This window comes from Rhinichthys klamathensis, unplaced genomic scaffold (genome assembly GCF_029890125.1).
Source record: "Rhinichthys klamathensis goyatoka isolate OS25496 unplaced genomic scaffold, OSU_Roscu_1.1 h1tg000100l_1, whole genome shotgun sequence".
Lineage (NCBI taxonomy): Eukaryota > Metazoa > Chordata > Actinopteri > Cypriniformes > Leuciscidae > Rhinichthys > Rhinichthys klamathensis.
In genome coordinates this window covers 1-27,194 of record NW_026606639.1, presented here as the reverse complement: position 1 = coordinate 27,194, position 27,194 = coordinate 1, and the positions used below count along the sequence as shown (strand labels likewise).

Sequence of the window (27,194 nt, the reverse complement as noted above, 5' to 3'; positions counted from 1 at the left end):
TTCAATAATATGTTTTATGTGTTTTTGCAACAGAAAGTTTACAGAAAATGATCAATATGGCAAAAAGTTTGTTTTGTATTGCAATAAAGAGAGTAACTTTTCATTACCAACAAAACAATGAAAACCAAAAGAACACATGCAGGAAAAGTGACATGTTTTTGCAATAAAACCTTTATGCCCGTTAAGTCAACAAAAACATAATGAATAAAAGTAAATTAAGTTTTTGGTATTTAAAAAAAAAATGAGTTAGGTTTTTTTTTGTTAACATTTTTAAGGGGATGCAAGTTTTTTTTTAAACAAAAATAAATAATTGAAAACCGCTATTTTCTTACAAAATGGGAAATGGCACTAATTAATACAAATTTGAAATAAAATAAAACACAACAGCATTATTCTCCACATTGAAGTATAATTTACAGTTTTTCTCGATTGCTTAAACACATTTCTTGAAACTATGCCTCGTATTTTCAAAACAGTAAACACAAATCCATAAAGTCTCACCCAATTCCCCAAACATCCTATTTTCAGGTCAAAATGAAGCTCTACACTCAAAACCATTCACTCTTGCTGAAAAACCAAACTTTGCCCTCAGACAGGACACACAAGCCCTCAAAAATACACACACTACAACATAGTCTTACACACTGGTGCTATAAATTCAAAACAACATTTCCAAAACTGGTAAGTCATGTTGCTTGTGGTCCCCCACCCTACCCATTCCCCCGCCCCCCCTAACCCATCCCCCCCGCCCCCCATCTTTTTTTTTACTCGCTCCTACTCTTATGTAAGATGTATGTGAGCATCATATGACAGTAAAAGAGCACACACAAACCTTATTCAAATATGGAATTGTATTGGAATGGTAAAGAGTGTTGGCACATGCCTCCACTCAAGGATACAATATGATGAACAAGTCTAATAATGTTCCACATATGGTTGAAATACCATCTTTGGCCTAGAAAGATAACATTCTAGGAGTCAAGACTATAAAGGAGAAAGGATGCCCTTTTCACTGTCGCACTCTGCAGCCACTCTGTGTGACTGTACGACTGCTGGCCTTTTCTTGCAAGAACATAAACCTCATCAAAGACAATTGGAAATGTTTGTCTCTTATTCAGTGATAGAAATCTGTTTGCCACCACACCTTCCTGAAGGTTCTGATGATCCGACGGTGAAGCGACTCAAATTTGGCTGTACTCGTTGCCCAGCCTCCCTCATAGTCATACCATGGACAAGAACATGGCCAACTAAAGTGGCTTGAATTTCATCCGAGACTGCTTGTCTTCTTGCCCTTGCCCTTCCTCCTCTTCCTCATCCTCTTCCTTCTCCTATTCCTCCTCCTCCTCCTCCCCCTCCTCCTCCTCCTCTTCCTCTCCCTCCTCCTCCTCCTCCTCTCCCTCCTCCTCCTCCTCTCCCTCCCCCTCCACGACCTATTGCTTAATTTCTCTGTGGATCCATTGTTCCAAAACTCAGTAAACTGATTTTTAAATATTATAAAAGATTCTACAACCTTTTATCTATCTATTGAAGGATCTGACTGATGTGTGTTCAATTTTGACTCTTAGTGTTTTCACCTGGGTAATTTTGTGCTAACTGAGCTGAAGCTGAGCTGACTTGAGTGAACAATTTTGAATGCTAGTGCTTTCTAAATGACCACGTGGTGTAGGCAATGAGAAATGAAGGGATTTGTGTGTAGAGTTTTGCTGTGACAGTTCAACAAATCTGACTAATGTGTCAAAACAGGGGAATAGTGTTCATAGTTCAGTGAAATGGGTGTGCTTTTTGATAAATGGCATTATGGTTTTGAAATTTTAGTTCAAAAGCCTGGTTATAGTGTTTAAGCAATCGAGAAAAACTGTAATATTGTTAAATTGGACTGAACACACAAAAAGGGCAAACAGAATCAATGTTCCTCATCAAAATGGTCCTCTATAGTTTCTTTAATGTTACCCAGAAACAAACCTATAAACCTCCATCTGAGGTATTGTTTTTTCATGACGTGTATTAACTCTCGCTCATATAATTTCCTCTACATTTGTGCTAACTAAATATGGCTTTCCTTTAAGAGGCCTTACTAGAAAGAAGCAGCACTATATTTCAATGTCATTACTGTTTAACTTAATGTACTGTACTCTAACTTGATGGATCTTCTGGGATCAAGCAGCTAAGGTTACAAACAAAGGCATACATGCATGATTGATGGCTCTCTTAGAAAAAGAGAGAGCGAAGCAACGAGGTAGCTAAAATGAGAAATTTTCTCAGGAGCTGTCAGGCTCACCAAGAAGCCCCACCTGTTTCTCCCATCAGGCACTGGGCACACCTAAAGCCATTAAAGCAGAGGAGGTGTGAAGTATATTAATGAAAGAGGACGCATCCCACCTCACAGGGCCTGCAAAGGCGAGATAAGAGGTCTCGCTGGTCCAGGCGAGAAGCTCCGCTCGTACGCACACACTTTCTCAGAAAAAGCCCCACACATCATTCCCTGGCTTTTGTCTGCTTGACCTGATCAGCGGTGCTGAGCGGGAAGAGGGTGCCTTTCTATTCGCGCTGTCATCTTGCCTTTATTTGTTATATTTCAAACAGGCTTGCTTCTAATGTGATGGATAAAGCATTCAAAAAGCATCAATAAGGAGACTACAGTGGCACAGAGCCCTCTGGCCTGCACAATTGATTGACTAGCATGACAGCAATACAGCGTCTACTATTGTTATCATGGTAGCTAGCAAATTTCGGGGCCTCTGTTGGGTTGAATAATGGTATCCGGCGTCACACAGCTCTCGTCCTGCAATAACGGTTATTTGTTAGGGAGGCTTTTTATGTGATGAATCTCAATCAAATAAAACAAGCTTTTCTCTCATCACAGAGACGGATGCATTCTCTTTATCTGCACAATACACGCGTAAAAGAATCACACTGTAATGTATTTTATTAGTTTAATGATGCATGAGTTTTTGTAGCTCTAAACTTTGTGACTGTCAAACAACCTCACAGTTGAACCTCAAATGCTAAACTGTCAAGGTAAAATTGTTGCAAAAAATGTCATGTTTATAGAGTACCATTATTAACTGACTATAATGCTTTAAATATGAATCTTTAATTACACGACTTGTCTTATGAACCGGAAATATACACAGTACTGGTTCCCGGTTCATTTCGATCAGATGTAACCGAAAAGTGACTCGCAGTTCAGTGAGGGAATTAGAACTCACTGACTAAGTGAATGTGATTCAAATTGCCAGCAGCACACAGCCATTTCCATAAACTTTTATGAATCTTTTTGACTGAACCATTTTGTGAAAGTCATTGGTTCACAAATCCTGTTCATTCCTGAAACCCCATATGTAAATCTCACAGAGATTGTTACCAATGGCGACTATAGTTGAAAGTATCGTCACATACTGTGTGAGTGGAAAAGCCCATGTCGTAAGAAAAATATTTAAAGTAGCACAATAATGAATAGCAAAAAAAAAAAAAAAAAAAACGTCATTAAGTAAAATAAGGGATTGTTCAGCATATTTAAAAAATGATTATCAATACATTTTGGTATTGAATATTTCATTTTGGAACAGAGCACTCGTGTGAACGGTGTATGTGTGAATAGGACAACCTTTGCTTCATTAGACAAGCACCAGTAAAGCAGATGTCATCATTACATCCCTCAAAGTTCTCATCAAGCATATAAAAAAATCCACAATTCCTTGTGCTAAATGGCTTGCTGACTGCTTGTCTTTACTTGATCACTGATGTGTCATATGCAATTAAAGGAACTGGTGATAATTGCTCATTAAGGTTTTTAGGAGTGCTTATTTACATAGTAGATGTTAGAAACAAAATCTTTGTTAAACCAAAAACAAATAATTTAAGGGATAAGGGATAATTATCAATCTACTTTTATGAGGACTGTGCTGGTTAGGAGTATAGGGCCTATCTGGAATTATGAGTCTCTGATACATTACAGCAAGCAAGAAGGTAACACTCTTTCAGTAAAGCTGATAATAGGGAGCGGGGTTTCTCTCTCTGCAGATTTCACTTTATCTCAAAAAGATCAAGAAGCAATATTCATGATAACAGAATGTTATTTTTTTTCTGTCTAAATTTGATCCGCTCCATGTAAAATAAAATCGCTTTTATTAAGCAACTTATATGATGACTCTTCATCTCATGTGAGCGCATCTTTAACGTTACATGAATGTAAACGTACACATGAGAATGTACACATGTAAATGATGTACACAGTAGAACAATGCATGCAAATTTAAGCCTGCATAAAACACGTATGACATTCCTTTTTGCTATAAACACATGACACAACAGCTCAGCTGATATTACTAGCAGTCTGCCATAAAAAAAAAATTATTCTGGAAAAATCTGTCCTCAGGACAGGATCTTTTCACTTTACACAGTATTTCAAGTCTGAAAAGGTGAAAAGCTCCGATTTTCTGAGAAGGCACATGATGTACTTTTATTAAAAGGCACTCTCTCCCTCTCATGCTGGCATTGTCAAAGAAAAGCACTAGTTGATTGCACTGTACATGCGCCCATCATTTTCTACACAGTATACCATTTTTAGACAAGGTAGGGTGGAAGAATATCTTCTTCCTGCTCCTCTTCTTCAGTGGCATAAAGTCAACAACAGGGAGCATGGCTGGCAAAAAGGAGGCACGATAGAATCAAAACTAATATTTTACACAGCAGGGTCTGAAACAAAAGGGGCCATGAGGCTATTAGCTAGCAATGTGATGCAGAGAACTTAAGTGACCCTTCAAAAAAAAAAAAAAAAAAAAAAAAAAAATCTCACCTTGACCTTGGAATTAGAGTCCTGCGCGGGACTGTTTTCTTCATCCCGCTCCCGCCCGCGCCCGCCGAATTTCTGACCATTACCGCCCGCTCCCGCAACGTATGTGTTACACTCCCGCCCGCTCCCGCAATATGTATGTCCACTCCCGCCCGCACCCGCAAAACTCGGAGAATTTATTCCCGCACAATAATAGAGATGCATTGACTTTGTGTCTTCTCCCGTCCCGCAGGAAAAAAAAAGCGCGTATTTGTATTGCTATTGTTAAAGAGATTCATGGGGTTGTTGGTTTCGTTTCCCTGGCCTGCATGTATTCTGACGCACTGATCAGGAAGATGAATAGTAAATGTCAGACTTGCCTTGCTCAGGTTTTGTGCTGTAAATACCTCGTTTAAGGTTCTTTTCCACATCATTGACATCTCCATCATGTCGTTAGGCAACCTCCCGATCCCGCAGGGGTTTTTTTTGTCCGCCCATTCCCGCCCGCAGCAAAGTTCAAACCGCCCGCTCCCGCGAGATTTGGGTTGGGTCCCGCGGGACCCGGCGGGACTCAATCCCAATGCAGCCCTCTACTTGGAATCTCCCCACACCATGACGAGTTCAAGAGATGCATACTGATAGCTGCTGGAAGCTGCAGGCATGCAACATGATTTTTTTGTGAAGCAAGGCTATGAGTCAAAGACAGGGTAGAAAAGAGTGTGAAATTTGAAAAGAGAGAGAAGCTGTTTTTTATGCCGTTTATTTTATTTTTTAGGTTTGGGTGGTACATTACTGTTCAACCGAAACAATATAACTTAAACTGTGCAATCTGAGATAATGAACAACACTATAAAAGCATACTGTGACGCACAGGGATAAACATGACAAATGCGAATTTGAAGCAATCTCGTACTTTAGATTCTATAATTGCCACTGAATAAAACGAACATGAAAATGTAGGTCGAGTACTGATTCTTTAATCCGATTATAGATTTTTATAGATCCATTATACAGTGCTCTGAATCAACAATCATTTTTGATCTGCCCATATAATATTGCCCAACAAACACCATTACTACTATGTCAATGGTCTCAACCAGCCTTATGAATTTATGATCTTAATCATGGGCACTACTTCAAATGACTAAGACCCATTCACACCAAGGATGATAACTATATCGATAAAAATATAGTTCTAAAAAGCGTTCTAAACAAAAAAGAATAGCAGAATCGACACCACAACTAACACAAAATAGCTGGAATCACTTTCACAAGTTTTTTTCCTGCTGAAAACATAGACAGCCAATCAGAATCCAACCAGCTTTAAATAGCTCAAGCATATGCATAACTGCAGCACATGCTTAGAATAAACAGAACAATACTGCGCGTTGGTGTGGACACTAATGTAGTTATTGTTACAGTTATCGGTTTTTGGTGTGTGGCCTTTACTTATCCCTTTGTCAGACAAATTTATCACAATGCTAGTCATAAAACTTCATGGAAAAGTAAAAAAATAACACAACAATTACAAAATATTTCTCAAATCTTAGCGCCACAGACTCATGTCATGTTTTCGGTGAACTCAGCCTATTTGTAGTCGCCTGTCGAATTCTCCTCACTGGGCTGTTAATTATTTTGCTGGAAGGTCCTTGATCAAATGTTTGACAAGTTATTAATCAGGAAGGTGGCCTCAGCGGAGCTGCTGAAAGTTAATTTCCACACTTCATTCCGGGGAGATGAATCAGAGTTGGTAGGAGATTGGGCAGCTGCCTCATCAGCACTGAAGACGTCTGGAGGTTGAGGGTGACCTCCAGTACCACCGGATTTCCGGTAGACATGAGCCAAAACCACATCCAGACACATACTGCCGTATCCGTCTCTGACCAGCACGCAACGGACGTCCAAACGCTGCCGCAGGTCTATTATCCTGAACTGGGCATGAGGTGCCACTAAAGCTAGTGAACGTGGAGGTGGGTGATAAACAGCATTCTCATGCAAGAGACACAGGTGTGTGTCAGTCAGGACAAGCTGGACAAGCTCAGATTCTATTGGTGCCACCTGTGAAACAGGTACAATGGGGTCAGTGTGCAGCTCGAGGCATGATCGCTGAAATCTGACAGTCGTGTAAAGAAGTATTTGTACATGCGCAAGTGCCGGACGTTCACCCTGCATGTTACCATGTAACAGGAAGACCACCTTAGCAAGAGTTTTCTGGAAAGAGCATGTAAGGCGCCCACCAGAGGGTAGTAGCAAATCCTTAATATGGGAGTCCCAGTCTAAGGACAAAGATACTATGTCACTTGACAGTAGCGGATGGTCCAGTGCACCACTCTCGAAAGGGCAAATAGCCTCAAGTAAAGTTCGGGACAGTTCTTGACTTAAGACTGCATTGCAAGTGTGCAAGGTAAGTATGCTGTTCTCTGTGATGCCCGTCAGTCTGACATTCTGCCCAGCAAAACCAATGTGGATCTCCTTCATTTCCTCAAAAGATAATTCATAGAAAACATTTAAAGAGTGTGTGGGGCTGGAAGAATCAGTCAAAGGATCAAAGGTGACCACCAAAAGCTTAGTCTGGAAAAGGACAATAACTGCAGGCTGTGGATCTGGTTGAGAACAGGTGGCGACACTGAGCCAGTATAAAGCTAACACCCGCTCTTCCATTAGCAAGTGGGCAGGGATGACATTGTGCAGGCAGGAGAGAAGCTGTTGAGGTGGAAGGTTCTGGAGATGGAGCAAGGGTTCAGGTACAGGGTGTAGTCTTTGGCAGCATACCTTCAGTCCTTCACTTATCTGGGTGGTCACCGAACCTCTTGTCCGAGTTGTCTCCAAAGCCATCAAAGGGCTCTTCCATTCATCTGTTCTGGATCTTGACAGATCTTGCATGGAAGGCAACGCTACACTCTGTTTTCTTACTGACAATATCTCACTATGAGACAGATTGCGTCGAAATTGGGTTGCCTCCAGAGTTGGTTTTGCCTGTGGTCTTAGAGTCAATTCTAACTGGATATGGTGTACAAAGGGTAGATCCTTTACCATTGAGCACATTTGATTGTACCAACTGCTTTCTCTACCACCGGTTTGTTCCTTCAAAGAGTTTGTAAGCACACGCCCTGCGTCCGCCAGCATCCAGGACACTCTACTTGCAAGGCTCCCCAGGCTAGAGCTGAGCCCCCTTCCTTCTGGATGGACTTTGGCTTCTTGACTCTCAACAGACATTCTGGATAAAATGTGCTCGCTAAATTGGCCCTCCATGGTAAGTGGGCTATGCCTCTGTGAAAAGTGCTTCAAGCGAGTCAAGCTGGGGACAAAGGCTGCTCCTCCTCCCATGGCGGAGTGCATGCTCTGTATATGGGACTCCTCAGCTAACAAGCTCCCTTCTGAGCCCACGATCGGGTGACAGAGATACTGCTTCTCGACATCCAGAAGCCCAGAGGTCCCGTTACGGCACTCTTGAATTATTCTAGTATCCCAGAGCCCTCCATTCACCCCTTTTTCCTCCCCCTTCGTTTCCTTATATGTCACGTCCACTGACGGAGCTTCAGTTTCTGATTTATGAGGGGCTGACTGCTGCTTCTCCCACTGGATGTTGAGACTTGTCTGAAGCGACTTTCCTAGACTTTTGGCATCTCCTTCTGGGTTGTTAGTGACACAGTGTTCTGTAAGTGCCCTGTGTGTCTCAGGAACGTGCTGACACCCGGAAGGGCCGCTGAAACTACTGTCTGTCTTGTTTTGAGGAAAGATGAAGTTTGTAGGAGTAAGAGATGAGGAAAATATCTGTAAGGAGAAAAAATTAATAGTGTCAATAGAGTTTAGTTATCCAGGTCACTACATTTTCTAATATATTTAAATAAATGTATCAATGTTTTATGCAAATGTTTTTGAGACTCTTTTATTATAGTTACCTTGTCTGGCATCTCTCAGAACTGGGCTTTAAAAGCTGTGAAAATAACTTCTCATTTCTGCTCACTTCTGTTTATCCTGCATCTGTTTATCTCTGTTTAAGTGGACTAAACACTTCACCCAATATAAATGGAAGAGCCAGGAGTAAAATCAGTGAGAAGTAATTGGTTGGAAACATTTACTCTATGAACCTTTATATTTGTTAGAAAGGCTCTGCATGCTATTTGTATTAGCTACATTTCCACAGATGAAAATATGATTAAGCCATTGCTTTGATGCACTCTCTTACCAGGGGGTAGCCATAAAGCCACGTAAAACACATGTAATAGGTAAAAAATGTATACATCAAAATCAATGCTAGCTAGGACTGGGAAAAGGGGCCTTTATACTTGAATTATTTGGCATTTTAATTATTTCCATGGAAAGCAAATAATGCAGTCAGTCCATATTTGCAACAAAAAGAACAGCATGTTTCTGTGGTAATAAGAAACGACCCCAATAACCTCTAATTAAAGTTTAACCTAAAATATCAGTGGTATTACAGTGGATCAACATTACACTTTTGATGCCCTTGTTTTATTTACTGTGACAGTAGTGTACTTGACAGGGGCGTCACTAGGCCCTTTTTAGGGGGGCTTCCCCTAAACTTCTGCCAAGCCCCCCTAAAAATGTGAGATTAATGTAGGCTACACAAATTCGTGTTCGCTTCAGTCTTGTTATAATCAGATTCAGCACGTTCTCAATCCACAGCTGCGCCGTGCAGAGAGCACGTCAGAAACAGAGGACAGGGTGTGTGTGTTCATTTGTGTGTTCATCTGAGCCTCATTGGTCTGTCACTGCTCGTCAATGTCAGAGACGACCAATCAAATCAAAGTAGGCGGGCTTTATGTTCACAGACGCTGCTGAGCGCGAATTTTAACAGTGCGACACGACCATTTTTTACAGTCTATGGACTCGACGCGTACGGTCAAGTGCGAGATAAGATGTAAGTAGCTAAACTTAACATATCATATTTTACTTTTTTTAGGTCATAAATGTTAAACGAATGACAAAAAATAATCAGGCAAACTAATATAGTTTTGTCTAATTTCGCCATTTTGAACTGAAAATAGGCCTATACACTCGTGTAACTCATGTAATGTAATAATTAGTTTACAAGAAACATTAACAAAGCCGTTTTCATCATGTTAGGCACAAGATTAATAATGAATGTGTACATATTGAGAATATAATACAAATTGTAGCCTTTAGTAAATTAAAAAAGCTCAGCTTTAGGAGGGGAAGAGAAAGGGAGGAAGAGACTGAGAAAAAAAGGAAGAGTGATGGAGATGAGAAGAGAGGAGGTATTGACAAATAATCTGCCCACTGACATGGTTTTAAAGCTATTTCTTATCCTTTTTTTTGGTCTTCAAACGTCTTGAAATGCACATATCAGAAATAAAAAATTTGAACCCCCTACCAATCTCAAATTTAGGACCTCTGTGATTATAAAGCCCTGTCTACGGCCCTGTATTAGGCATAAGATCAATAATAAATGTGTAGCCTACATATTGTGAATGCATTTAATAAACTTAATTAACTTTAGTAGCTTTCAGTAAATAACCGCGTCTGAGAAAATGATTCATAGGCAAAATCAACCTATCAGTTGACCCTAAGTTTACTTTCTTCACTGACAGACAAAAATGAAAAGCCTATATCAGTCAAAGCTCAGCTTTAGGAGGGGAAGAGACAGGGCAAGAGAAAAACAAAGAGAAAAAAAGTGATGCTGCTGATGAGGAGAGAAAAATTGTCAGCTGCCCACTATCCAAGTTTTTTGGCCTTCAGAACATCTTAAAATGCACATATGTAGATCAGAGAAATCAAAATTTTCTCGGGGAGACCCCGAACCCCCCTATTTGCCCTGCCTCACATTTGGGACCACAGTTATTATAAAACCGTGCCTTTGCATCGTAATGAAAATGGTTAATAGTGATCTTTAGATCCTAAACTAAAGTGTTACCTTTTTTTATAATTTGTTTAAAAATCATATTGGGGGCTTAGCCCCCCTAAAATGAAAATCCTAGTGACGCCCCTGGTACTTGATTAACTGTACTTTATTAACTGAGACAGTAGTTGTATTAATTAGGGTCTAATTAATTATGATAGACACTGTTTGGCTAAATTCATACAGTCACTGAGTTAACTTAACAAAATAATGACCTCCTTTTGTGCTGAAATCAAATAACTTGACGAGAATAGAACAGTATGTTCACAGCTCAATCAGAAGCCTCTGATTGACAATTTCAGCATTTTTTAATTTTCAAGTGCAAACATAAAAACAGCTCTGGCTCCCACTAGGTCCCTGATGGAGCGGCACTGCCTTCAGGCAATGGTCAACTCCATCTATGCTTGTTTTTTAAAACAGTGTATTACATCACCTGTCCCCATACAAAAGTTATAAAAATCAAGCTACTGCCCAGTCAGCCACAAACAAAAGTTAGCAACTCTGATTTTTCTCTTAGACCTAAAGTATAGCAGAAAATAAATCCATACAATTCATCCAGAAGTAAAACAGATCTAGTAATAAAAGCACCAAGTGGAGGCTAACAACACATGCTTACCCTGTGATTCTCTCCTGAGAAACAACAGTCTTTTGCGTCACCTTCAGGTTGGTCAGAAACCTTTCTGGAACTGTAAGGGAAAACATTCTTCATTTTAGATGATTCAACAAGATAGAAATTCAACATTTGTATTTATATTACAAGGATTAGAGAGGGGAAAATCACATTTCCTCTTACACTTAAGCATGGCCACAAAAGAGCAAAGCAATTAGGTTTATATTCAAAATCACGATGCTGTAGTCTTTGTTTTGAAGAGTGATTTTAATTATTTTTGCTACGGTTATGACACAAGAGACCTCCAACAGACGGGATGGCAAAAAGACTAAACTGCACAATGTCCCACATCTCCAAAAGAGTCTATTAGATTTGAATAGCAAAGGACCCAAATGTCTGGATGTGATTAGGGCCACTCAGCTAGCTGTGAAATTAAATAGAATGTGTGCATGTAGATTTGGGGATTTACATACAAGCACTTCATCCTCAGGCAGTTCGCACAGGGATGGAAAAGCAGCTTGGTGGGAAACGAAGACGACTTTCCATCAAGCTCAACAGGATTTTGGACAGAAAGCCAAAAAATGTATGGATCCTTGTACACAACTTGTCGGATAGCAGAGCATGTACAAGTCAAAACCCTGTAAAATGTCAGAAACTCCCCCAGTAGAAAACAACAGCAGAGTACTGATCTTATACTCGAGCTTGAGAGCATTTCAGACACAAAGGCAAATACAACATGTTTTACAATGCAGGTCACAAAGGCAATTTCACAGAGCATTTCTTTGTTAGGGATGTAAAAAGGTAGCCTGACTTCATCATATTCATATTCTAGTCAGAATGTGAGTCTGATACTGCTCCATAGGGCTTTGATTATGAGGTGTGTCTTAACCGAACCAGGAAAAAAACTAACTCTGCACTCAATTGGATAGACCTACAACCAATCAGAGCAACGCACCAAGTGACGTATGTTGAGCTACGCATAGTTGTCAACAGAACTCAACTGCACGCACACTGGAAGTAGTAAAATAATGAGTGTTGCTTCTTTTACTTGGTCCTCTATGAGTGCGACCGAAGGAGAAACCACAACGACCGCAGGGTTTTCATTGCGTCCCATCTTTTTAGCGACCATCGGAGCCAGCTGATAAATTAAACTTTTGCCGAGTCCCGTAGGAAGGACGGCAAACACATCTTTCCAATCGACAAATGGCTTGATTGCAGTTCTCTGTTCGTATTTTAAAATTAATGCGCTGTCGATTTCTTTTACAACAGACGCAATAGCGGAATCTATACATCTCAATTCTCCAGCTGCAGTCACCTTTGAGGGAAACCAGTTCAACCCAAGCGCTCTTTGATAACGTGATGATTACGTAACTGCAGATCATCTGTCCATCATCGTATAAAGCCCGCCCTGGCAATTTGATTGGCCCGACGATTTCTGAACCGATCATAATTACTCCTCAATGGATCGAGTCCAGACTGAACTTCCCGACCAAAAAATGTTGTGGGCGGGGTTCGGGCTGGCATCCAGGCTAGTAAAAAGGTGAAGCATAGATCTTTCAAAAATGCAATAAATCATTTTACTAAGGAATCGTAATTTGTAAGAACAAAATTAGTACTGATTTTACAGCATTTAGTGCATTCAATACACATGGTTGTCATAAGAATAGGTCAGATAGGCTCCAGACTACAGGCACAATGCACAGCATTAGATACGAGATTGAAATTTTGAACCTTGACTGGTGCCACAAAGACACATCCTCTAGGCTTCTACCCAAGCAGTGTGGCTCCTTTTGGACTGTCTTTTGTAAATTCACATCTCTAGTCTCTATACATCACCATGCCCTGTCTGTGATTTTTTCCCTCTCTAGGTCTCTGCTGTCTTTCTGTCACCCTCTGAGTTTACATAGTTGGATTCTTGGTGACTGGCTTCCAGCAGTTTTTGATATTGTTGTTTGATTGTTGGTGACTGGCTTCCAGCAGTTTTTGATATTGTTGTTTGTTGTTCCACAAATAAGCATGCTATTTTCCATATACTAATCAGTGTGTGAATGAAAACCACATTACTGTTAACCTAGCCTCACCATTACCAACAAGTTGGCATTTTTACTACTTGGCCAATTTTTTTTTTTTTTTTTTTTTTTTTTTTTTTACTCGAGGTTAAATGCCTTGCTCTTGTACAACAAAACAGATCCTCAGTCCTTGCAAAGTTAACCAACCTTTCAATTAACATTCCAGATATTTAAAGGGGTCATAAACAGCATTTTAATATTTTGTTTCCTGAGGTGCACTTATAAATGTTAGTATGATTTTTACATCAAAAATGGTCTGAATTTAGAAATAAAAGGTCATTCATTTTCTGCCCTAATTTTAGCCCTCTGATTTGAACACTACGTAGGAAGTCTGCTATGAGACTTCAATGTAAATGCCCACTGCTATGATTGGCTAAGATATTTGCATACTATGGATGCTCAACCAAACTATTACAATGAACATTGTAGCCTTCATTGCAATGAAAAGCTTTCACTTTTATCACCTAACAGTGTAAACATGATGTAAATAAGAGAATCATTGTGCAGTTTAGACAGCGTCATTGATTATAACGGGAGTTTTGGCGAGAGTCCAGAACTCAGTCACTGATAAACTCACACTGTGTGATAGACAGATCCAATGATTATAAAGTGAGGGTTCTTTGATCGCTTCCTGTATATAATTTTATCACAATTTTCACGCTACTAAGATAAACAATGTGTAGTTGACTGTTTAGTCACTGGCTTGATTTACTGAAGCATTGACAGCAATAAACATTTTGAGACAAAGGCTGTCTGACTGTCTGACATTAATCATTACATATCAGAAAGCACTGATCACAGAATTAACAGTTACTTATGCAGTGGCATTACTGTCCGGACCATATATTACCATAGCCTGGTTAAAACCAGACCATTCTCAGTTGTAACTGAGTTATGGTCTGGAAAAGTGTCATAGACAAATCATTTCCAGAGGGGCGTCACCAACGGACGTCGCGGATAGACCTAAAATCAATCAGAGCGATGAAGGAGCAGACGTATGCAGAGCGGCGGAGAAACATCTCCGAGTGTTGTTCTTTGCTCGGTTTTTAACAAAAAGGAAACGTTCAAATCGCTTAAAACAGACGCGATAGCTGATTCGAACGAGTGATGTTCGACGGCGGCATCCATCTTTGTAATGTAGGCTACAAAATCTGCTTCAAAATCCCAGCGCTGTCGTCATCGTGTAAAGCCCGCCCCAACGTTTCTGATTGGTGCCTCGATTTCGACGGATTGGAAATGGGCTTGAATGAGCTCTTTGCCAGACTAACTTTCAGAGCAAATCTAAATTTGCTGGAAGTTGTCTGGGTTTTCCCAGGCTAATATTACCATAAAAGTCTGCGCGAAATTGAGACTGAGAATCCACAGTAAAATGTGAAACAAATAATGCTCTACTGAAACACTGTGAAAATAAATAAACACTTTCATAGCATTATAGGATCCATTATAGGATCCTATAGGAAGGTAATGTCCTTCACTCCTTCTCATCTCACTAACGCGTCAGTGGGCAGGGCAAAGACGTGACGATGTATGAATTTACGATCTATTACTGGCGCTCGTTTTGAATCAGTATAGCTAACATTTCAATATTTCAGTGAATGTAAGTGAGCTTTGCTCATATTCTGATTTAAAATTGTAATTGTGGCAACTCCTGAAATGGGTCATCCCATTGATAATACCAGAGCACTGAGCAGTTGAAACTCGGTTGAAAAATAAAAAACTCGGCTCATAACATGGACGCAGTTATTGCATGGACGGAGGGGAGCAAGAACAATGTGTCTAAAATACATGCACACAGTTCAATTAAATGGTAAAGCTCGCCCTCTTTAACAATACAGTTAAACTAAATGTACGAAGCAAACTTTGTACAAAGCTGAAAAAACCTTAACAATAGCAAAATAAGATCGCATGATTTATCTGTCAATCAGATGCATGTAAAAGTGTAGTTTGTTACTAGCAACAGTGGGCTCCCAGCAAATTTTTGGTAGAACGGAAAAAAAACTTTTTTTATCGGACCTCTCACTTAACCTTCTTTGCTTTCAATTATGAAATGATTCAAATGAAAACATTCAAATGATCTTACCTGGACTTACTTTTCAAAATTAGTAATAAAACAATCGCTCTTGACAACAGGGTGGTTGCTTAGCATACCGTACTAGTATGTTTGCTTAGCATACCGTCAAACACTACAATTTATGAGTTTAATATCATGTTTTGCTCCAAAATCACAATACATGTCACTCGTGACTCGTGTTTGAAATTACTTCTGTGGTTTCATGTTGCTTCTTAACACCGAGTGAGAATATATCTATGATACAAACTATGTTGATTAGCATTGCATTAAAAGGTTAGTTCACCCAAAAATGAAAATTAGCCTATGATTTACTCACCCTCAAGTCCTTCTAGGTGTACATGACATTCTTCTTTCAGACGAATACAATCAGAGTTATATTAAAAAAAAAAATGTCCTGGCTCTTCCAAGCTTTATAATGGGAGTAAATGGCAGGAAAAAATGTGGGGAAAAAAAATTACTCCACACGGCTCCAGGGGGTTGATAAAGGCATTTTGAAGTGAAGCCATCCGTTTGTGTAAGAAAAATACTCATATTTATAACTTATAAATATTATAAATATATAACTTATAAACATATAATAACTAGCTTCCACCAGACGACCGTATGCATACAACGCAATTCGACTTGCACCATAAGAGTAACCCGTGACACATGTATGATGTAGGATGTAGGAGTATCTTAAGCTTAGACGCCTCTCGCGGTTTACGGCTGTGCAACAAACTGAAGCTCCTCCTCTATTATATAGAAATCCTCCGACATTTCTCTTCAAAATTGCTAATTCGCGACCGGTGTTTTGTTTAGCTCTTTCCTCTGAGCTTCCACGTTCGTCATTACTCTGTGCGTCGGTCTTCCACCGTAAATCGATGCGTACGGCCGTCTGGCGGAAGCTAGTGATTATAGTTTATAAAGTTAAATATGGGTAAATTTCCTTACACAAACGGATGGCTTCACTTCAAGATGCCTTTATCAACCCCCTGGAGTAAAAGTGGAGCACTTTTATCATGGATGGATGCACTTTTTTGGGCTTCAAATTTTCTCCAGCCATTCACTGCCATTATAAAGCTTGGAAGAGCCAGGACATGTTTTAATATAACTCTGATTGTATTCGTCTGAAAGAAGAATGTCATATACACCTAGGATGGCTTCAGGGTGAGTAAATCATGGGATAATTTTCCTTTTTGGGTGAACTATCCCTTTAAAGACATACATCATTCTTATGAAAATACCTGAGATAGCTTGATGAACACAGATATATTATCACTATCATCTGTTTGTCTTCATGTTTCATCAGTCAAAACATCTCTATTTGCATGCTATTATATCCATATAAGGCATTTCCTGAAATGTCATAAGTTTAATACTTCTATGAATCTCACTTGTGGACTTTCTACGTGAGGGATGAATCAGTATGTACTGGGCTTCCAGTATGAATGAAACGGATGACGTGAGTGTTTAGCGCTCCATATCGCTATCATCTCCCCATTTTGGGTAAAAATAGAAAAATAATACTAAAGTACTTTGTAACGTAGTTACTGGAGTAGTTTTTAAGCAAACTACTTCTGTTTGCAAAGGAAGAGAAGGGGATTCGGTGGGGATAAAACACTTTTTTTGAAGGAAATCTGTTAAACAAAACTGTATCCTAAAGGTAAGACATGACCCACTGCACAAATTTCACAAAGGGAAAAGATGTAAAAATTTCAGAAGACCTTGTATGTACTTCCTTCTCACTGAAACACATTTCAGGAAATGAAGCAGCAATCCCCCCTAACAGCATTCAAAACCCTGACCATGGCCCATTCTGTGATCTACGAGCACATGTGACTGAACAGGTGCTCAGACATTTCCCTCTAATTTTACCAAGACATATGCTATGTAAATCCTTTGTAAGCCCTTGGGAACTTTTGTGAGTGAAAATAAAATAGCAGTTAGAGCCTCCTGAATGCTTCATATGTTGTTATTCTACATAATATCCAGAAAATTTAATTAAATTGTGAATGTACATAATCAAAAAGCCCCAAAAAGAAAGAAACGACAGAACAGGTGAGAAGCATCTGTTTCACTAAAAGCAAATGAAAAGCATCTGTTTCATCACAAATATCTTAATTTGTCATTCCTGAGATGAACGAAGGTCTTACAGGTTTGGAACGACATGAGGGCGAGTAATTAATGTCAGAAATAATTTTTTTGGGTGAACTAACCGTTTGACCCTTTCAAGGGATTTTACAAAAGACTAAAGGTGATGATACACAGGGCACTTTTTGAGCAATGTTGCTGGGCAATCTTGCTGAGCGATTGTTGCTTGGGCACTTTCCCATTGAAAATGGACAATACATTTCTATCTGGATAATATAGATCGGTCGTGAGCCCTGTATCTCATCTGGTTGCCCGTTGACGGAAAAAAGTATTTTTTTGTCTTAAAAAGGTTCCTGAATCAGTTGTAATCAAAGTAGATGTAATGTTCTTGTTGTTGTAGTGTTAAAGCTATTGATATATGTTTGTAAGCTTTCCTTAGGAAATTGTAAAACTACAAAATGACAAACACATGAATCAGGGCCAATGGAGACCAACAAAATTTTTATTTTGTCTTGCCCAGCAAATCTGTACAGAGCAGGATATAAATATATAGTACAAAACTGACTCATAAATTAAAGCATTTTTGGATAGTGTAATGGTTTTCTTTTTTGCTCTGCTGATCATTTAGCCATGTTTGATACATGCATCAAATCCTATTGGATTTCCATTCTGATGCTTTTGCAGAAACCAAATCCACAGTCTATCACATGAAAGCCAGAACAAAATAAATTAGCAATCAGCTAGGCTTGCAGTGCTCACTTCAAACACACAAATCCATTATCTATAGAAAGCTTTGAACAACAAAGCCAAAGACGACCAAACAAACAAAACATTTTGTAAACACAGACAAAGGAACAATTAGGGGGAACGGCGTGCAGAACATTGCCGAAGGCGTCTAAAGCGCCACACATAGACTGTGTGTACATGTGAAGAGCCCGGAGGTTCACAGATGATGCATGACGTCTCCAGGCTCCAGCTGCAAACAGTGGCACGTCAGAAAGAACTCTCCCAGCTGGGAGTTGGGAGACTGGGAGCTTTCTTTGTTGTCATAGTTGTCGACACACAAGACACAGAACAGCCTGAACCTCTCTAGCTGTCCACATGTCTTATTCTCTTTATCATCAAACTTTCTTATGTGTGTGGAAATTCTTAAACAGACTAACACAGGGGTGTCCAATCCTGCTCCTGGAGGATCAATGTCCAGCAGAGTTAAGCTTCAACCTGTTCTAATACACCTGCCTGAACATTTCCAGCAATCCTGAAGACTTTGATTACTGGTTCAGGTGTATTTAACAGGGGATGGAGTTAAACTCTGCAGGAATACTGGACACCCCTGGACTAACATGACTAGTTACCATAGACGTAATTTGCAAATGGGACGGGTGGGACATGTCCCTACCACTTTTTTGAAACATCTCGCTGCATGGATACCCAATTCAAATCAATCATCCAGTTGACGTTCATTTGTGTTAAATAAGAGGCGATCTGGAGCTGTAATGCGTTGTTTTGGAAATTATGCTGAGGTTTCTTCGCAGCTGTTATCAGTGGCGGAACGTTCTCTTTTGGCTCGTGCTCAGTCTTCACACAGGCGAGTGCGTCAATCTATCGCTTAATGCCGTTGCGGAGACTCTATTTTTTCTGGTGAAATCACAAAACAAAATGCACACAAATGTGTCCCTGCTCTTGATATACAATCACTGATGAACATCTTTGATTTTAATGAGGAAAAAAAAGCAATACGAGGGCCGATTAGAACCCGGAACCTCTGACACGCTTAAGAAAAGTTCTACCACCACTAGGGAAACCTGTCTTTATGTATTGGATCTATGTATTTATTCACTAGCGTGAAGAAGAATCTCGGGACTAACAATATATTGTATTATAGATATAGTAGATGTAAGAATGAAACTACCACATTAAACGTGAGTTCTCAATGTACTATTGAAACTGATTCGTAATCCGTAATCGTAATGTAATTGTTTTTCTACACTTGTTATTGTACATATCTGATATAGCACTGTATTGGCAATCCACTGCAAGTAAGAGCCACAAAAAGAAATTAGTCAAATTCAACTCAAAACCTGAAAACAGAACTGAAAATGTTGGCTAGGGATATAGAAAAGATCAGTTTAAACTAAAAAGAGTGACAAAAGTGTTTACTTTTAAGTTAGTTTTTCACACAAACCTGAACTGTCACTTAAATGTACAGTCCCAGGACAAACATTAACTGAAAAACTTGAACAAAACAGAGGATTTTGCAATTTTTTTCCCATCAGAGGCTAGGTCAATTATTTTGGTTGAATGATGAACAATTCACATCTTCAGAGAATGACAAAATTCAGCATGTGAAGTTGCAAATTTTTTTAAAAAATATTTTATACTTCCATGTTGTTAGATGTGAACAGGTCTCAAATCTCATCCTAGAAGAAAGTAAGTGTCCTAAATATGACATTTTATATCTATCTAGTCCAAGTTTAGGTATATAAAAAGTAATAAGTGAAGCAATAAAAGTTAATTTTTTCCAGGATAAGTGGTGTGCGAAATGTCTTGTGGAAGAAGATAAAGCTAAAGTGCTGACTAAACGTTATATAACATAATGAATCAGAGGATGGATGGGGATACGGCACAGTCTGTCTCACAGCAGGTGTACTCACCTGAAATGACTGAAAGTGTCCACGGAGAACGCAGTGGAGTCACTCGACACGAAGAGCCCAGACTGGGGAGAACACACACACACACACACACACAAATGGATGGTTGAGCATCCATAGACACACAGCACTGTGGTAAAAACCACTCTCACAACTGAAAGACATCTGTTTCTAACACACCGCAATTACAGCACACTAATTAAAGCAAACATGCTATTAGAAAACACTACAAATCACCATCATTCAGATCGAAATGAGAGAGTAGAATGCAAGGAGACTAGTAAACATGATTGCAATGTGCCTCAATGAGCATGGAAATAAAACACCTTTTATAGCAAACTGTCTTTGTGCTAATGAAAGTTTAAAGAGATAGATCACACAAAATTATTTTTTTTGTCATCAGTTATTCACTGTCATGTTGTTCCAAACCCGCATGACTTTCTTTCTGCCATAGAACACAAAAGGAGATGTTTAGTAGAATGACTGAGCTGCTCTTTTCCATACAATGAAAATGGAAGGTGACCGGGGCAAAACAGAAGCCATGCATGAAGACACTAAAATCTTTCCTCGAAAATCATTCTGTGGTTATGGTTCACTTTCACTGTATGGATAAGAGCATCTGAAGCATGCTACAAATAAACTACTTTTGGGTTCTACTCAAGAAAGAAAGTCATACTGGTTCAGAAATGACAAATGATTAAGTTTAGACATCTGAATCAGTCTAATATGTTCTTAAGAAACACCTAATGTACATTAATTGTGCAACTTTGTTTTCAAAAGATGAATATATATATATATATATATATATACAGTAAGCTGCATTTAAAATCAATTGTCTTAAATATCACTAAATATCACTCTCTGAAGAGTGAACAACATGTAAGGTGGTATTTCCTCTAAAATTGAGAAAAACTTATATCGTGGCACTTAATAATTTACACTAATAAATAACCATTCCAAATTGATACACATTTTAAGTTTTACATCATCTTAACATAAAATTTAAGTCATAAGATTCATCTGGGCACAAAACATCAATGGAAACAACACTCAGATGAATTTAGTTTATGCAAGCAATCTTCAAACTATTGTGTGGCATTGTGTAATATGGAAATGAGCAGTTTGAGTAAAAACTAAGTTTCGCACAACAAAAATGACTGAATGGTGCCGCTGAGAGCTCCGTGAGGCAAGTTAACAGTTGTTTGTGAGCGTAAGAATAGTTCACGCAGAGAGAAGGCGCTGTAATCTCCGTGCACAGAAGAGGAAACAGCTGCTGTCTAACTTTACAACGAGAGACTTAACAGTCAGGAAATATTTAATTACCTGTCACAGCAGTGAGAGACAGAGAGGGAGGGAAAGTTAGAGAGAGTGTCAGAGGCTGAGGAGAAAGTAAAACAGAGGAAGGGAAGGTGCATACTCGCAAACCAACGACAGAGACATGTTCGGCTCTTATCAGAAGACACTGAGGTGCACAATTACTTTACCTCTCTGAGGAAATGAAGAAAAAAGGTGTAAAAGATAAAAAGAAAAAAAGAGAACTGGTACTTTGCAAACATACCAAGAGGGATTCATAATTTTAGCTTGAGGGAAGTGAATATGTGCCTCTTTGAAGAAGAAAGCTCCTGTTCTACCTTGCATGGAGAAGCACACAGCCAACTGGCATAGCAATTACAACTGAGAGCAGTTTCTGATGACTTGCATTTTTTAACATAAGTTGGTAATTGTGCTCACCCTTTATCCAGCAGCGTTTTAATACATCATTTTTTCACAAATAGCTTCAAAAGAGAATGATTTTCCCCCCACCTTGCGTTTCTCCCGGAGTTGGGCAGCTTCTTGAGGATGGTTGAAATGGAACATGGTGGCCTTTCCAAGTTGTATGTTCACACCTGACAAACAGAAATATAAACATTAATGGTGAAAAATGCAGCAATAAGCAATATCTGTTAAACAATATACCGACACAATTTACCCAACAATACTATTTCATTCTTATATGGTAAATAACAGTATACATTTACAATAAAAACTACATATAGGCAATCTGGCAAAAATAAATGATGATGGATAGATGGGAAAATAGACAATCCTGAACATGTGGCCAACCTGTCTCTTTCCTTGTCTAGTAAACACTTTATGCATTACGTTACTGAAACACAACTTTCTCTGGGGATTGTGAGAACGATGGGTTTCCAAGCAGATGGCCATTTCTCTCTTTTTCTCCTCCCTTTTTCTGGAGTGAAAAAAACTAATCTTGCCTCTATTAATGACATCCAAGGGGTGACAAAGCCCTTGAAAGGCCTGCATCAGATGGATTTGGGCCATGGTTGCTGTGGAAATTACTATCATTTGTTCAAAAGAAATGGCTTCAGATGCCACCGTGTCTAAAGAGGGGAACATTGGCAAATTGAAATTTGTGAAAAGGAGACTAGCATGGTTATCCCACTCTCTTGTGAGTCTCCTCCTTTTTAGTTGGCTTCTCTCTCTCTCTCCCTTTTTTTTTATTTAATCTTACACCCAGAATAGATCTAGCCTGTTTTGTCTGAATTCTGGAGGTTTTACCCTCTTCGAAAGGTTAATCCCACACATGCACTTCAAAACCCCTCTGCACTCTATCCGTTTCATCAGCCAATTAACTGCGGGTCGGGTGCTTTGTCCGCCAGAGTCTTAACCTCAGTCATGTTAGGCTGTTCTGGAAGTGCCACGAGTCTCACTCTGAGATGAGAGTCACGCTGGTGGACATGTACAAGGATAGAAGCAGTAGGGCGGGACTGTTGCACTCCATGGGCCTTGGAATGTAGAGAGGAGATCTGAAGTGGCAAGACGCAGGCATACTCAAAGAGCTTCTTTGAATTCCAGTTAAAACCAGAGTTTGACATGATTCATATTTTCTATATTTGTTTCAAAATTTGTTTGCTTGTACAGTTAAGGTATGACAACAAATCTGATTGGATGACTCCAATTCAAAGCTGCTGTAAATAGCTAAAAGACAAATCTGTACCCATATACTGCATGTACTGAATTATTTTATTAATAAGCCACTGTGTTGTGTCTTTGACTCGCATGGTGTAACATAAACAGCCTACAGCCAGGGTATACCACTGTATTACTTGGCAGAAGCACTTATTGTTATATAAAATTTTTAACACGAATGCATTAAAATGATCATAAGTGACAGTAGAAACTCATACTGTTATGTACATTGTTACTTATATTTTTTTTAATATATCAAATAAATGCTGTTTTTTAAACTTTCTACTCATCAAAGAATACAGATTTGTTTTTGTTTTTATCATGGTTTCCACAAAATATTAAGCAGCACAACTGTTTTGAACATTGATAATAATAACAGTTGCAGCTGTCGCCTCTGGCTTACTTAGTTGGGGACGCTTAATATTCAACAATATTACTGATCTGACTGAACTGATGCTGTTGAATGAGAACTGAACTGAGCTGGACGATGACATAATTTTTTGCAGAACTGCTTTATATATGAAATGATCTGTTGATGATCTTTACAATGGAACTGAATCAACACTGTACTGACTTCAGCCGAACAACAGCCAAAATGCATCATTTTCCTGTTATAACTGAAAAGCTGCTTTGAAACGATTTGTATCGTATATAAATAAAGGTGACTTGACTAAGAAATGTTTATTGAGCAACAAATCAGCATATTAAAAATGATTTCTGAAGGATCATGTGACTCTAAAGACTGGAGTAATGACTGCTGAAAATTCAGCTTTGCACCACAGGAATAAATTCAATTTTAAAATATAGTAAAAACAAACAAAAACAGTTGTAATAATATTTCACAATATTACAGTTTCACAGTATATTTTGTTCAAATAAATCTTTGTGAGCATAAGAGACTCTAATAAGAGAAATTCCCGACTTTAAACGGAAAAAAGTCGATAACATTGATAATACTGAACGATAATATTATGCCTAACACCCTTTTAACTAGTCAAAAGTAAAGCATTTTAAAATGAATAATTTTTTAATCATAATAGTTTATTACCCTGGGTCAGAAGGTATGGCTGGGTCACCTCCACCCCATTGATTGCACATCTGGCTCCTGGTAACGGCACCAGTCTGACCGCTCCTCTCTGGTTCTCAAACACACAGTGTTCCCTCTGAAGAGCTTCACCGTGGAGAACTGCGAAACAGAGAAAGCTCAAAATGAAAAAGGGTCTGACATTGCCGACAGCTTCCTGTCAGGAACAAAATCGATGCGGACAGAATACAAACCTATATCCTGCTCTGGCTCGGTTCCTCCAGTCCCAGCTGAAGTTTTACCTTCCTAAATCGCAGAACAGGCGATGTTTAGAAACCCCATAACAGCAAATATCGATTCAATCAATATTCCAGTTTTTGACAAAAAACTGACAAGCAACATCACGTCAATGGCCCTACGTTATGAAGAGGTGCTGCCTACCTTTAAATGATAGAGAACAACCCCTGTGCTGAGTAGATCTTCATCAATGCAGATTAAATAGGGCATTTGGGAATCAAGAACTACACCAATACCCTCTTTTCTGAGAGCTACTGTATCTTCCTAGATAAGAAAACAGAGAAAAAAAGACGAGACGAGATGAGATGGATGGGGGTTGGCAAGAAAGATGATGAGCTAAACCATCAGAGAAAAAAAAAACCTCTAAAATATGTTTAAAGAAGCGGGACCAATGCATAAAACTGAAATGACAGACATTTAATTGTAAAGCATCCGAGCAGAGGAAACAGTGTGTGTGTTGTTTATGACTTTGTCTTCATGCCCCAAGGCCAAGCAGAATAATATCTGGCTTTGGCTATATGTCGAAAGGTTGGGGGAATAGGGATGCTGGGAGAGAGAGGGAGCGATGTGAAAATAAGAAGAAAACACCATAAATCTTTTAGATCACTATGGGTCCGTCTCAAACTCTCAAAGTTTGTAAAAGGAAATTCAACCAAACGCCATCTCAGAGACGTGTTGTTGAACCCTGTTAAAACAAGCACACATTACAACAACGAATACATTACGTGTTCAGAAAATAAGACTAATAAAAGACGCTTGGTATTCGAGTTGTGACACTTCGAATGTATAAAGACTTGCATTCTAAGCAACAACAATCCAGTAAGCCGATAGAAAAATGCATATTAGATTAAAAATAATTGCTACACAGAATAAATAAAAGACCATCTTTTTGACATATCTGGCTACAAAATATGTTTTGAATGCAGGCCTTGCCCACTAAAGACGATGACTTCATAGATCCATGTGAAAAATGTTGAAATTGTCACTATTCTATGCATGGCTTATGATTAATACTGTGATATAACACAGCGTTGATGTTTTAATTAAAAATCATTACAGTCCAACACCAACATTCCCCTATCATAAACTTTAAAAGTCACAGTTAAATCCATATTCACAGGGAAAAATCCATTGGAGTTGGATTGGAGAGAGGGGGACACATATAAATATGTATTTAATGGCATTTGAACAGCCCTTCACAGAACGGTAATGAGAAGCAGAAAAATTATTCTGCTGTGCGGGGCGTCTTTTTTTCCTAAATATGGTAGCACGTGTCCATGCTGCTACTCTTATTTCATTCTCCACAGAGATGGGAGGGCACTTCCATGTTCATGAGTGCCATCAAAGCACACATATTCTTCAAAGGCCAAAGTGACATCCGTGATGGTGCACGCAGATAGTGTATAAAGATTAATGCATCTGCTACTTTGAGAATGTTGGTTCCAAGGGAGCGATTATCACATTGGCGAGGCACATATTAAATAAAAATTTGGCATGCAGGATTTAGCATGTTCATTTTCAGGATGCAAATCCTAGACATACTACATTCATGAAAATCCTTGCTGAAAAGACCAGCTTAGAGCAGTATGAATTTCCAGGCTGGTTTTTTTTTCTTCTTCTGGTTAGTGCTAGTTTGGTTCGGGGTCTAGTTGGTTGAAGTCAGTAACTGGGTAAAATCAGTCCAATAGGAAGTCTTGCTGGTTAGGCTATAGTTAAGTAACCTTGTGACCAGCATGTCAGCATCCAAGAACATCATATGCTGTTTTTTTTTTTTTCCTGCAAGGATACCAAACAATTCAGCTTTTTACGGAAAAGGGTGGTAATTGGTTGGACCGTGATTCATGTATTATAGTGTATTTTTAGGAATGTATACACTTCAAGTTATTGTATAACTTTAAAAACATTTATTTTGTGTATTCCTATATTTGCTCATGGTCTATCTTACTTTGAAACATTTCTATGCCATCCACATCACTAAAATGGTAGAAAGTGTCATGCCTCATCAAATAAGTACTCTGCTTTGAATAATGTGTGCTTTCACCGGGGGAACACGCGTCTGTTTCCAATATGAGAAAAGAAATAATGACAACAATCCACCTGACTGAACAATGAGAAAAGACCTTCGGATGCCCTGCGCATACTGAAGCAGCACAACAAAAAGAAAAACACTTGCATGCCAATCTGTCCATGAGGACGCATTTAAAATAGGAGAGGGCCAGAGGACGTCTTGAAAGGAGTCATGGACTTGGGCAGAGTGTTGGTATTAATTCAGAGTTTTGGAGACCTGGAGCACCAAAGGTTCTCTCTTCAGGAATTAAAGTTAATGTGCTTTGGTTCACTGTGCTCACTGACCTGAGGACTCAAATGTCCTTTCATTCTCTGAGGAACTCTGTATTGCACAAAAGTAACTGCTTTTAAACTGGCTTAAAAGACTTTCCAACTCCTCTCGTGAACGAGTAAGGGCAGATTATTAATAAGATTAATGACTTAAAATTTGATCCATTTTCTCTCAAAAACAATGTCAGAATTGACATTTTTGGGTGAATTGTTCCTATTAGACACGTTTGAAACGATCAAATAACGGTCACAATCACGTTAGTTTTGGACTCGTCATCGTCTGCCTTCCTCACTCATTTGTTTTCACGGACACTAATTATGTTATCATAATTATCACCTGTATATATGTTCAGTTCTGTTTTCAGTTTGGTGTAAGGTGTCATCTATTGTGGAAGTGTTGTATGTTGCTCTGCTCCTGTCGAATTACCCGTTGG

The 27,194-nt window shown here is 39.0% G+C and overlaps 1 protein-coding gene across 1 annotated transcript; it reads right to left on the bottom strand.

The window, feature by feature from the left end:
• Positions 1–6,113: 6,113 nt before the first annotated feature.
• Positions 6,114–24,690, bottom strand: LOC130086790 (uncharacterized). Its single transcript, XM_056252984.1, has 7 exons — positions 24,568–24,690; positions 24,381–24,432; positions 24,151–24,288; positions 21,936–22,018; positions 20,136–20,197; positions 11,275–11,344; positions 6,114–8,548 (listed from the first exon to the last, which is right to left on the bottom strand). The coding sequence occupies exons 1-7, from the start codon at positions 24,631–24,633 to the stop codon at positions 6,428–6,430; spliced, it is 2,592 nt and encodes an 863-aa protein (XP_056108959.1). The 5' UTR covers positions 24,634–24,690; the 3' UTR covers positions 6,114–6,427.
• Between the last annotated feature and the right edge of the window lie 2,504 nt (positions 24,691–27,194).

Excerpts from the sequence above, each read along its gene's own strand:
- LOC130086790 (XM_056252984.1), bottom strand. The coding sequence starts at position 24,633 with ATGCCCTATTTAATCTGCATTGATGAAGATCTACTCAGCACAGGGGTT. Across the intron at positions 24,433-24,567 it reads TTGTTCTCTATCATTTAAAG|GAAGGTAAAACTTCAGCTGG; the intron begins GTAGGCAGCACC and ends TCTGCGATTTAG. Across the intron at positions 24,289-24,380 it reads CGAGCCAGAGCAGGATATAG|TTCTCCACGGTGAAGCTCTT; the intron begins GTTTGTATTCTG and ends TCTGTTTCGCAG.